Source organism: Girardinichthys multiradiatus, chromosome 2 (genome assembly GCF_021462225.1).
Source record: "Girardinichthys multiradiatus isolate DD_20200921_A chromosome 2, DD_fGirMul_XY1, whole genome shotgun sequence".
Lineage (NCBI taxonomy): Eukaryota > Metazoa > Chordata > Actinopteri > Cyprinodontiformes > Goodeidae > Girardinichthys > Girardinichthys multiradiatus.
In genome coordinates, this window is record NC_061795.1 from 2,369,647 (window position 1) to 2,383,495 (window position 13,849).

Here is a 13,849-nt window from a genome sequence, read left to right on the forward strand (position 1 = left end):
GGTGACCGGACCCTGAGGAAGATTGTGGAGAAGGGCCGATTCCAGACCTTGGGGGACCTGTGGAAGCAGTGGACTGAGTCTGGAGTAGAAACATCCAGAGCCACCGTGCACAGGCGTGTGCAGGAAATGGGCTACAGGTGCCGCATTCCCCAGACCTGGGCTACAGAGAAGCAGCACTGGACTGTTGCTCAGTGGTCCAAAGTACCTTTTTCAGATGAAAGCAAATTCTGCATGTCATTCAGAAATCAAGGTGCCAGAGTCTGGAGGAAGACTGGGGAGAAGGAAATGCCAAAATGCCAGAAGTCCAGTGTCAAGTACCCACAGTCAGTGATGGTCTGGGGTGCCGTGTCAGCTGCTGGTGTTGGTCCACTATGTTTTATCAAGGGCAGGGTCAATGCAGCTAGCTATCAGGAGATTTTGGAGCACTTCATGCTTCCATCTGCTGAAAAGCTTTATGGAGATGAAGATTTTGTTTTTCAGCACGACCTGGCACCTGCTCACAGTGCCAAAACCACTGGTAAATGGTTTACTGACCATGGTATCACTGTGCTCAATTGGCCTGCCAACTCTCCTGACCTGAACCCCATAGAGAATCTGTGGGATATTGGGAAGAGAACGTTGAGAGACTCAAGACCCAACACTCTGGATGAGCTAAAGGCCGCTATCGAAGCATCCTGGGCCTCCATAAGACCTCAGCAGTGCCACAGGCTGATTGCCTCCATGCCACGCCGCATTGAAGCAGTCATTTCTGCCAAAGGATTCCCGACCAAGTATTGAGTGCATAACTGTACATGATTATTTGAAGGTTGACGTTTTTTGTATTAAAAACACTTTTCTTTTATTGGTCGGATGAAATATGCTAATCTTGTGAGATAGGAATTTTGGGTTTTCATGAGCTGTATGCCAAAATCATCTGTATTAAGACAATAAAAGACCTGAAATATTTCAGTTAGTGTGCAATGAATCTAAAATATAGGAATGTTAAATTTTCACCATGACATTATGGAAAATAATGAACTTTATCACAATATGCTAATATTTTGAGAAGGACCTGTACATCCTGCCGCAAGCTAACGTGCAGGTCGCACAGCGCATGCTCGCTGACCAGATACTGAGTGTGGAGCGGACCAACCCGGACTCCTTAGTTATCGTCGCTGGTGACTTTAACAAAGGTAATCTCACCCACGAACTCCCCAAATATAGACAGTTTATAAAATGTCCGACCAGAGAGGACAACATTCTGGATCACTGTTACACCACCATCAGAGACGCTTATCACGCCGTCCCACGTGCTGCACTGGGCCAATCCGACCACATCATGGTCCACCTGATTCCTGCATACAGGCAGAAACTAAAGCTCTGCAAACCTGTTGTGAGGACATCAAGGAAGTGGAGCAGTGAGGCTGTGGAGAATCTCCAGGCGTGTTTAGGCTGTACAGACTGGGATGTGTTCAGGACTACTACCAACAGTCTGGACGAGAACACAGAGGCTGTGACTTCCTACATCAGCTTCTGTGAGGACAGCTGTGTACCATCATGCACCAGGGTGAGTTACAACAACGACAAACCCTGGTTCACAGCTAAACTCAGAAAGTTAAGACTGGATAAGGAAGAGGCCTTCAGGAGTGGGGACAAAGACATATACAGAGAGGCAAAGTACAAGTTTGGCAAGGCAGTGAAAAAGGCCAAACGACTGTACTCTGAGAAGCTCCAAAACCAGTTCTCAGCCAACGACTCTGCGTCTGTCTGGAAAGGGCTCAAGCAAATCACCAACTACAAGCCGAAAGCCCCCCACTCCATCAACGACCGACGCCTCGCCAACGACCTGAACGAGTTCTACTGCCGCTTTGAAAGACAAAGGGACAGTCCTGCAACCATCTCCCACGACGCCCCCCAACAGCTGCAGCCACAATCCACCACCCCCACCTCCCCAACCTCAAGAGGGGCCTTGGCACCTCCAACCCCCACCCTGAAGTTCCCCCCCACCAGCCCCCTACCCACGCCGAGGACGGCTCTTTCCATCCAGGAGAGGGACGTCAACAAACTCTTCAGGAGACAGAACCCCCGGAAAGCTGCTGGTCCGGATTCTGTCTCACCAGCCAGCCTGAAGCACTGCGCTGATCAGCTGTCTCCAGTCTTCACAGACATTTTTAACACCTCACTGGAGACATGTCATGTGCCAGCCTGCTTCAAGTCCTCCACCATCGTCCCTGTTCCCAAGAAGCCAAGGACCACAGGGCTTAATGACTTCAGACCCGTCGCCCTGACCTCTGTGGTGATGAAGTCCTTTGAGCACCTTGTGCTCTCACACCTAAAAGACATCACCGACCCCCTCCTGGACCCCCTGCAGTTTGCCTACAGAGCCAACAGGTCTGTAGATGATGCAGTCAACCTAGCCCTTCACTTCATCCTCCGGCACCTGGACTCCACAGGAACCTACGCCAGGATCCTGTTTGTGGATTTCAGCTCTGCCTTCAACACCATCGTCCCAGTTCTGCTACAGGAGAAGCTCTCCCAGCTGAGTGTGCCCGACTCCATCTGCAGGTGGATCACTGACTTCCTGTCTGACAGGAAGCAGCGCGTGAGGCTGGGGAAGCACGTCTCTGACTCCCTGACCATCAGCACCGGTTCCCCCCAAGGCTGTGTTCTCTCTCCTCTGCTCTTCTCCCTGTACACCAACAGCTGCACCTCCAGTCACCAGTCTGTCAAGCTTCTGAAGTTTGCGGACGACACCACCCTGATCGGACTCATCTCTGATGGTGATGAGTCCGCGTACAGATGGGAGGTGGACCATCTGTTGGACTGGTGCAGCCAGAACAACCTTGAGCTCAACGCTCTAAAGACAGTGGAGATGGTTGTGGACTTCAGGCAGAACCCAGCCCCACCTGCCCCCATCACCCTCTGTGACTCCACAATTGACACTGTGGAATCTTTCCGCTTCCTGGGAACCATCATCTCCCAGGATCTCAAGTGGGAGCCAAACATCAGCTCCCTCATCAAGAAAGCCCAGCAGAGGATGTTCTTCCTGCGGCAGCTGAAGAAATTCAACCTGCCAAAGACTATGATGGTGCACTTCTACACAGCCATCATTGAGTCCATCCTCACCTCCTCCATCACTATCTGGTACGCCGCTGCTACAGCCAAGGATAAGGGCAGGCTGCAGCGTGTCATTCGGTCTGCTGAGAAGGTGATTGGCTGCAGTCTACTGTCGCTCCAAGAACTGTACACCTCCAGGACCCTGAAGCGGGCAGGGAAGATTCTGGCTGATCCCTCCCACCCTGGTCACAGACTCTTTGAGACTCTCCCCTCTGGCAGGAGGCTGCGGTCCATCCGGACCAAAACCTCACGCCACAAGAACAGTTTTTTCCCATCTGCCACCAGCCTTGTAAACAAAGCCCGGAAACCCCAGGACACCTGTAAACTGTAACTCTATGAGTTACTTTAACACTCAGCTTGGACTCCTGCTTTACTTGCACAATGATCACCTGCACTGTTGTATTGCTCTTGCATCTTATAGTGCTCTATATTTACTCTCACTCACTTAAAACTGTGCACATATATTTATATTATATTGTAGATATGTTTATACTGTTTAATTTGTATTGTATTGCACCGACTACGCCAAAACAAATTCCTTGTATGTCCAAAAACGTACTTGGCAATAAAGCTTTTCTGATTCTGATTCTGATTCTGAACACAGACCTTAACTGAAACAAGTGAAATCTGCAATGCTCCAGATGTTCAAGTCATTGATGCCCTCTTGGAGAAACTAATCTGGTGCCAGAAAAGACTTCTTTCACAGTTTCTTGTAGACACTCAAACCCCATTTGAGTAACAACTAAATAATTTATTGTCATTTCATATACAGAGGTTGGACAATGAAACTGACACACTTGGTTTTAGACCACAATAATTTATTAGTATGGTGTAGGGCCTCCTTTTGCGGCCAATACATCATCAATTCGTCTTGAGAATGACATATACAAGTCCTGCACAGTGGTCAGAGGGATTTGAAGCCATTCTTCTTGCAGGATAGTGACCAGGTCACTACGTGATACTGGTGGAGGAAAACATTTCCTGACTCGCTCCTCCAAAACAACCCAAAGTGGCTCAATAATATTTAGATCTGGTGACTGTGCAGGCCATGGGAGATGTTCAACTTCACTTTCATGTTCATCAAACCAATCTTTCACCAGTCTTGCTGTGTGTATTGGTGCATTGTCATCCTGATACACGGCACCGCCTTCAGGATACAATGTTTGAACCATTGGATGCACATGGTCCTCAAGAATGGTTCGGTAGTCCTTGGCAGTGACGCGCCCATCTAGCACAAGTATTGGGCCAAGGGAATGTCATGATATGGCAGCCCAAACCATCACTGATCCACCCCCATGCTTCACTCTGGGCATGCAACAGTCTGGGTGGTACGCTTCTTTGGGGCTTCTCCACACCGTAACTCTCCCAGATGTGGAGAAAACAGTAAAGGTGGACTCATCAGAGAACAATACACGTTTCACATTGTCCACAGGCCAAGATTTGCGCTCCTTGCACCATTGAAACCGACGTTTGGCATTGGCATGAGTGACCAAAGGTTTGGCTATAGCAGCCCGGCCGTGTATATTGACCCTGTGGAGCTCCTGACGGACAGTTCTGGTGGAAACAGGAGAGTTGAGGTGCACATTTAATTCTGCCGGGATTTGGGCAGCCGTGGTTTTATGTTTTTTGGATACAATCCGGGTTAGCACCCGAACATCCCTTTCAGACAGCTTCCTCTTGCGTCCACAGTTAATCCTGTTGGATGTGGTTCGTCCTTCTTGGTGGTATGCTGATATTACCCTGGATACCGTGGCTCTTGATACATCACAAAGACTTGCTGTCTTGGTCACAGATGCGCCAGCAAGACGTGCACCAACAATTTGTCCTCTTTTGAACTCTGGTATGTCACCCATAATGTTGTGTGCATTTCAATAGTTTGAGCAATACTGTGCTCTTACCCTGCTAATTGAACCTTCACACTCTGCTCTTACTGGTGCAATGTGCAATCAATGAAGACTGGCTACCAGGCTGGTCCAATTTAGCCATGAAACCTCCCTGGTGGTAACCAGATCCTGTACTAACAGATGGGTGGTGATAATCTTTACTCCCATTAATACCTCAGGCTTTAGCTCAGATTTTTACCACAGTTAGTTCCCTGTCTGCTAATAAGTCTTGGATTCAGAGATGATTTTATGGTTTTGCTTTATTTGCTTTATTGCTTTTGTTTTTATGTCAAAAACAAAAGCAATGCAGTGTCTTACTTGCAAGCATGAATGCCGTGTGTGTGTTTGCAGCTGTAAACCATCCATCTTGTTTTTCAAGGGACAATCATTGGTGGGGAAAAGCTGAAGTGTAGTTTTGTTATGCTGTCTGTTCTTTAGCCCACATATTCAAACTCACTACTTTCCTTATTTCCTCACTTGGTTAGCTTGTTTTGTTCACTACAACAATAAACAGTTGCCAAATCAATCAATCTTATTCATCCTACAACATGTAAATAGGAATTTTTAGTTGGTCTTTCAGCAGCATATGGATGCAAAACACATGTCCAATCAACACAGAAATAGTTCACCAGAACCTTCGTCCTTAATGACCTCAGTCCTTAGACCAAAATCCTCTATAAATCTGTGTGGTGAGCTTGAAAAAAGAAGGCATCAGAGAGGAGCTAGGAATGACCAACGATCCCTCTCTCTGTAATAGGAGAAGACTAAGAGCTGTGTTATTGACGAAAGGAGGCTGTGCGAAGTGTTGATGCTGGGGTGCCAATAAATGTGCAGGGACAACTATTAAATGACAGAGACTTTTTTCTCAATAACTAGATATTACTATTATTAAACCTGTACTTTTTAAAAATCCTCGAAAGGTTAGGCAGATGTCAAAATGAATTTGTAAAGTCTCAAAGTCTGTGAGAACAGAAGTCGTCTTGTGATGGCAGTTTAAATATTTAGATAAACTTAATTTCAGGCTTTAATTCTTCCTTTTCTTTTAAATTCCTTACTTGGGTGGAAATTTTGTGTAAAATTGATCACACAGAAAAGTGTATTATTCTTTTTAAATTTAGATTTTTTTTTTTAAGCACTAAATGTATCAAACTGGTTGTTGATTATAAATGTATTAACTACCAACCTTAAACACACAAAAAAGGAGTAATAAGATATTTATCTAATTAACCTCTCAGCAATCAGATCCTTACAGCTGCAAACAAATGTGTGAAATTTCATAGTGACTTATTGGAGCAAAACTGAGGTTAAGCTTTTGTAGTTTTTTAATTATCTAATTAAACCAGATTGCAGAGATTTGATTTCACATTCCAGTAACAAGTGGGGATGAAATTTTAAAAGACCCAGCCTGTGCTGCAGTTCAACCAACTGATTGCAGGGATAAAAGAAGCCCTGACATATTTTCATGTTTTTAATTTTAAGTGTGCATGCCAGGAAGGAAGGGAGGCAGCAAACAGGGCTTTGATTTATATTCAAATGAGAAGTATACAGGGGGAAATTGGATTTCTCTTTCATTTCAGAGAATGAATTTCCTGGCTGCAGATTATATTGAATCATCTTGCAGCGTTAATATCCAGCTCTCAGCATCAGGAGCAACTGCTTATTGCATAAGAATTGGAGGAAGTTTTACACCTCCTTGCTGCAGAACTCCGTGACAATTTTTCACTCCAACTCCGATGTTCAAACAATAACCCCCAGGCTATTTAAGACATTTCTACCCGTTTTAATTTACACATGAAAGGTGATAACATATCAAAGGAGTTCGACTTTAAGTTCCACCAAAGACTTGTCTCTGCTTCATGTCCCATATGTCAACGCAGTGGACTAATTCTGTGCCTCAGTGTGAAAAGAGGATCCTTATACAAGTGAAATAGTATAAATTCTAATCAGATTGCACTGGCTCAAACGGAAATACATATATACATCAACACATTCAAGAAAAAAGTCCCTTAAAGTAGGTGTAGGTCTTTTCAGGGTAAAATAACTGCCATTCCTAAAATAGAGAAAATAAAAATGGCTGATCTGGTTCATTTTTGAAAGCACAGATACTGTATAAAGCAAATAACAACATGCTGCCCAGTATTACACAAAATTGCAACAAAAGGCTTCTGTATTTATTTATAATGAGAGAAAATGTGGAATTGATTAAGCACATAAGCAATGCTCACAGATGAGCCAGTTTTAAAAGCATTAGAAAACTTTGCACAAAACATAAGGACATTTGTGTCTGGTTGATTATTTTGTAGTTGCAACAATGCTTGGCAACAAATCCCATACCGCTGAAAGGTCTGTTTATTTCCCCCTAAATGGTGCCATAATCTGCGATGGACTGGCGACCTGTCCAGGATGTACCCCGCCTCTCGCCCATAGACTGCTGGAGATAGGCACCAGCTCCCCCGTGACCCACTATGGAATAAGCAGTAGAAAATGACTGACTAACTGGTGCCATAATTGTAAGAGTACATCTCTGTCACACCCACAAGAAGACTGACCAATCCTCTCTGCTGATGCCCCACAGCTTATTCTGCTTCTGACTCTTGTTTGGTGTCGTTTCTTGGATTGAATGATTGAAGTAGACATGTTAAGACGTATTAAGAATTTAATTGCTTATTTATTAAACAAGTAGGACAATGGATAGAAGAACTGTCCCCAGCCTGGCACCGCCTCCACGTGTTGGTCACCAGCTTGGCCACACAATGCTGTGGGACTGCATCCTGTTCTTAAATCATAATTAATATGATGTGGTTGTGTAGGTAAGTTTGGCACAAACAGTACACAAAAGCTGATCCCAAAATGGTTCATAGGATTGAGGTCAGGGATGCAGGCAGGCTATTCCATCCTCTCCACACCCAAATTCTTGAATAATAACATTATGGAGAACCCTGAGCATCCTCTGGTTTCTAGGGCATTGTAGAAACCGGTGTTGGTTTCTAAGAAGTCTTGGGGTGACGGTGACTCAGGTAGTAAGGGTTTGTCCCATAAGCTGTAGGCTGCCGGTTATGGGATAAACCCGGTTTCAGTCTGCCCCAAGGCAGGTTAACCTACCACTGTTAGTGTGTGAATGGGTGGATGACTGATTGTAGTGTAAAGCACTATGCAAGTGCAGGCCTTTAACTTTTGCAACGTTGCCAAAATTAGAGCAGTCCTGTCCAGGAGTGAGGCAGAAAAATGAGTCCATACATTTATAACTTCTTTACTGTTGGAAAGTTTAAAAAGTATCATTAAAAAGCCTTCAGCCTATCACTGCAGGGGAAGTTTTGATGAGAATGAAAAGCAGAGATCACAATTTTTCCAACTTTTGCTTCTCTTCCCTGGTTTCCATTTTCATACTTAAAGCTCATAATAATAATGCTTTATCTTACATTATGACATCTGTTCCAAGTGTTCCCAACAGAGCTCTTTACTCTCAGACTGCAAGTTTACTGATGCTACTGCGTGACAATGATGTCTGTCTTTAGGCAATATGTGTTTAGCTGTGTTTCTCTCCTAGATGAAGCCCCTTAAAGAGCTATTGCTGCCATTAACTCTTTACTTTGTAACATGGAAAGCACTCCTGGACTGCTGCTTCTTTGTTTTTGTGTATTTGCTCTGTCTTCTAAAAACCCCAGGTGGACGCTCACACTGAGCCCGGTTCTACTGAACGTTTCCACCTGTTAAAAGGGAAGAGGGCTCCTTTCCACTGTCACCACATGCATGCTTAGAATGAGGGATTGGTGCAAAGTTATCAAGTCAATGCAAACAATGTTCCACTGTCACCACATGCTCGTTCAGGGGGATTGAATGCTGCAAAATCAATGAGTTGCTGCAGTCAACGAGGTTTTCTTAGATAACTTTTTATTTTTACCAACTGGCATATTATACTTCAGAATCTATGAGCGATTTTAATTTAAATCTGTCTATATGAATGAGCTGACAATATATTTCCATCTGTTTGTCTTGTATAGTGCCTTGAGAATGCCATTTGTTGTTAACTGGCACTATTTAAATGCACTGAATTGAATTTCAGCATTTATTCAGCAATGGTCTGGTAAAATCAGTGAAGGTAAATGGTGAAATGGTTTTCTCTCTAACCTCCAGTCGGTCGTGGCAGATGGCCGCTCACACTGAGCCTGGTTCTGGTTCTGCTGGAGGTTTCTTCCTGTTAGAAGGGAGTTTTTCCTCTCCGCTGTCGCTACATGCATGCTCAGTATGAGGGATTGCTGCAAAGTCAACGCCAGTGACTGTCCACTGTCTCTACATGCTCATCCAGGAGGAGTGAATGCTGCAAGTCACTGACTGGATGCAATCTGCTGGGTTTCCTTAGATACAAAAACTTTTTATCCAATTTGAATAAAAATCTAACTCTGACTGAACTGTTCAATGGTTATGATTAATTAGAATGTATGAACTTGACTGTTGTGAAGAACCTTGAGACGACATGTGTTGTGAATTGGCGCTATATAAATAAAACTGAATTGAATTGAAAAACTTCATATTACAGTAAAGGCATCGTGAAATCCCTTAAACTCATACTGGCTTTTAGGAACGGCATTGAGCAGAAACCTGCAGTTGCTTCTATATATTTGACCTGTAGTGTATGAAAGCTGTCATTTATCATAGTCTATGTTTATAAATATGTACATTAAAATTTAGACAAAATTGGTAAAAGCTGTCAAATTAATATTATACCGAGGTGAGGCTGAAGGCCTAGTTTGGATTAATGACAGGCAGCCTAGTGTCTGGTCAGGTTTTTCTTTGTCATCTATAAACACAAAACACACACTTCCAAATTCAGTGTGTGTACAGTCATATTTGATTGAACAGAATATGCATTCTGGTAAGGCTTGTTGTCGGTTTAAAAGTACCTTGTGAAAATAACCTTTAAGCAGGTATTAAACAAATATTTCATTAAGTCCGGATTTCTATATTAGAAAAAAAGTTATTTGTCTGATGTAATATTTGAACCCTAAATGTCATGTTTTCATTACTTTTAAGAAATCATCATAATCAAAACAAAGGCTTGAAAACATCAGTCTGTGTGTAGCTAAACAATATAATGTGTTTCACTTAGTGAATTGAGTTACTGAAATAAATAAACTTTTCAATAAAATTCAACTTTTTTGGAATATGAATGTATTTTGGACCACAAATAAACATGTTTGGCGCCACCTAGTGGGAAAAACCAACCAGCGCAGGAAGTCCCACTGATGAAGAGAAATGATTTAGGACATTTTGCTGCTTTTAAAAGCTTTTATTAGAAAATGGCTTTATGGGAATAGTTAATATTTACAGTGTAACAATTAGTGCTTTGAGTTGGCTTCTGCTGACCCACCTGCTTTTTGACAAGTAAAAACAGATTTTTCAAAAGGTTACAAAGTGGAATATGTTCTGATTAAATGTCCACGTTTTAATGTTTTCATCACTAAGCCACTTTATCATTTGTGTTCTTTTTTTTTCCTTGGATAGAAGTGATCATTGTCCTCAACTGTGTAATCAAAGGCTCTCTCACACTTAAAATCTTTGTACAGTACTGTGAAAATGCATTTGTCTTTTTATAGATTTCTTGTCTTTATTGTCACATGTTTCTGGTATCAGACAAAAAAGGCCACAGTTGATGGAAAAAGCAGCATTTTAATTTGGGGGAAATGCTATCCAAACCAACCTGGCCCTTAATGAACTAATCAAGCATAGTTTTTTGGAAAGGACTAGTGTTGCAGTCTGTTAAAACTATCGTTATCACTTTTCATGATTCTGAGAGCAAAATACTTCGTACAAAACCTCAATATTGATTTCTCTGCAAGCAAACATTTACTCTTTCACATGTGGTTTGTGTTCATTAAGAACATTCTCAGTATCTCTCAGCTAGAGTCTTGATCATGATATTCAAATGAAAACACGGGTGCTGGAACTAAGACAGTCAGATTTCATCCAAGTAAGATGAGTGACCTAGAAAATATATATTCTTCTGTTGTTCTTCAGCAGTATTTCTTGGGAAGTGTCCCCAGATCTCCAGTCTAACTTTATCCAAGAGGAAGTTCCTGAGCTTAACTGGTCCTTCTATCCAGCAGGTTAAACCTGATATGGGAGAACATGCAGAACTAAATGCGTCTTTGGAGTACGACGCTTCTACTTTTTGTAATTAGTTCAACAAAACATCCGGCAATGAACAGAATTAAAATCTTTGAAGACCTCAGGAAAGACTCCATGCCTCTGGCTAGGTTTTATTCCAGCTGGCTACTTGGAGGCAGATTCCCCGTCTGGCCTCATGCTGAAGGGCTCCAGACGCTCGCCCTCGGGCAGCATGTTGTTGAGGCGCTCCATCAGCGGCACCGTCTGGTCGACGCCCATCTGGATGCGCCGCAGGATCATGGACATCTCGTTGACCTTCTGGATCTGCTCGGCGTACTTGGCGTAGCGTTTCTGGCGCTCCTGCATGATGCTGAACAAGGCTTCCACTGACAAGTCCATCTGAAAGGAAGGAAATAAACAAGACAGTTTATAACATCCAATGACGGAAGGACGAGAGACAGTTCGAATTGGGAAATATTTGGTTCTTCTCTGGAATGGTCTGATATAGCCAGTACTGTTATCAGTCTGTAAAATTCCTCACTTTCCAACTGAAAAACAAACCTCTTTGATCCTTTTAACAAGAGCGTTCTGGTCGAATGCCACAGCTTCGGCGCACTGGTGCAGGTGATCTTGGTACCGGATGCAGAGCTGCAGAACCTGAGCGGGGTCCAGCCTCTCCAGACACACGGTACTTGGGGACGTCTGACCACTCAGCATTCCTGTGGACAGAAAAACAAAGCAAAACAACTGCCTAGATATGTTGGATTCAGGCAAAGCTTGACAAGAGAATCAAAAACATCTACAGCCCCCTTGTAAAAGTGTTTATACACGTGGAAGTGTTTCATATTGTATCGGGGTACAACCACACCCAGCAGCACATAACTGTGAGAAGGAAGGAAAAGGATACATTAGATTTAACATTTGTAGAACCACCAGATTTCCACATCAGACATTTTCACCCATTCTTTTTGTATAAGAGCTCAAGCTAAGTAAGACTGGATGAAGAGTCTGGCTGCAGATTCTCATTTGGATTTAGGTTTGGACTTTGATTGGCCCATTCTAACACATGAATATGCTTCATTCTAAACCAGCTCTAGATGTATGTTTATGTCATTGTTGTGCTGGAATGAGACGTCTTTTGACCTGTATTTAGCTCCAACCATATTTCCATTAACTCTGACCCGTTTCCTTGTCTTTGCCAAGGAAAAGAATCCACACAGAGCATGATGCTACCACCCTCATGTTTCACCCTAATTTTAGTTTGTTCAGGGTGATGTGCAGTGTTACTTTTCTGTCATAAATATCATTCAGCATGTAGGCCAAAACTTGACATTTTGGCCTCAACTGACCAGATCACATTTATCCATGTTTGCTTTGTATGCTGCATGGCTTGTGGCAAACTGCCAAAAACAACTCTTATTGGCTTTCATTAAACAATGGCTTTTTTGTCACCACTCTTCCAAAAAGAGTCGTTTTGTTTAGTGCACTACTACGAGCTGACCTGTTAATAGATTCTCCCACCTGAGCTGTGGATCTCTCTAGCTCCTCTAAAGTTACCATGGACCTCTTGGCTGTTTGTCTGACCTGAACAGAAAAGAAGCATTTATACTGACATGGAATAACAAAACAAAAAAATAGACAATTTAACAATTAGGTGAGTTCTGAAGACATTTGGTTACCCTGGCTTTTATTTTGGGATAACAAAGTAAAGAGGGTTGATAACAATATGTAAGTCTTCTCAAATTTTGATTTGCAATGTTTAAAACCTTTGATCATTTGCCTCCCACTTAAAAATGATGCACTTTTTTTGTTTTACTTACAATTACAATAAATTATTTTGATGTTTGTGGAGAAAATCATCAAGGGGTATGAATACCTTTGCACTGCATGTTCTGTTTCCTTTTTGTTCTAAATGTGTCGGTGCCAGCTGTTATAAATGCCAACCAATAACTTTTTCCACTATTTTGACACATTTACCCAAAATCTGGGACTTGAACACTCAAATGGGATTAGACTGAAACTTGCTATCAGTGCGTCGCACCTTTCAGAAGCGGCTGAAACGTGGGGATCTCTTGGAGCTTGATCACATCGGGGTCGTTGTGAATATTTCTCATTGACTGAGTCCCCTGGGCAACAACCACGATGTCATCCATCTTTGCCTTCTGCCTCGCCGGTGATGGCACCGCTGAAATGACAATCATCGAGATGAACTCAATCTTTGCTTGTTTGTATGACGCAGAGGCGACTGCAGTGACCTGTAGACGTAGCTACTGATGGGTTTTCTTACCAGATGAGGTGTAATCGGAGTGTTTATGTTCTGCATCTCCACTCTGCTCGGCTCCCATGATGCTAATACCCGCTAACCTCACTTTCAACTTTATGAAGGTCCGCGGAGAACACAACACGAGGGTTTATGACAATCCAGGGTTTTTACAAATGTTACAGGATTTTAAACACACAAGAGCTTCATCCAGCCTCAGTTCTTCCCAAACGAACCAGATGCAGCTCATTAGCATGAATCTGACCTCCGGTAGCTCAGCAGCAAAAGAAAGCAAAATACTTATTGGATTACTGAAGACCTATTAACAAAAAAAAAAACCGTGAAAATAAAAATACAATATTCCATGATTCGTTCAACAAAAATGACTTGATCTGCTGATCTTACTTCCGTAAATATCAAGCCCGGATGAACTTCTTGGTTCTTTACTGCCCCCTGCTGCTGCGGAGGTTCAATCAAACACAAATAATACCAGTAAAGCCAAGGA

The 13,849-nt window shown here is 42.9% G+C and overlaps 1 protein-coding gene across 2 annotated transcripts; it reads right to left on the reverse strand.

Moving 5' to 3' along the window:
- Positions 1–10,251: 10,251 nt before the first annotated feature.
- On the reverse strand, positions 10,252–13,788 carry borcs5 (BLOC-1 related complex subunit 5). Of its 2 annotated transcripts, XM_047353415.1 has the most exons (5): positions 13,372–13,788; positions 13,126–13,269; positions 12,606–12,668; positions 11,646–11,803; positions 10,252–11,483 (listed from the first exon to the last, which is right to left on the reverse strand). In XM_047353415.1, the coding sequence occupies exons 1-5, from the start codon at positions 13,427–13,429 to the stop codon at positions 11,250–11,252; spliced, it is 657 nt and encodes a 218-aa protein (XP_047209371.1). In that variant the 5' UTR covers positions 13,430–13,788; the 3' UTR covers positions 10,252–11,249. The 2 variants fall into 2 exon arrangements, with proteins under 2 accessions (XP_047209371.1, XP_047209378.1); XM_047353422.1 differs by lacking the exon at positions 12,606–12,668 and having other exon boundaries at positions 13,372–13,784.
- Positions 13,789–13,849: the final 61 nt, after the last annotated feature.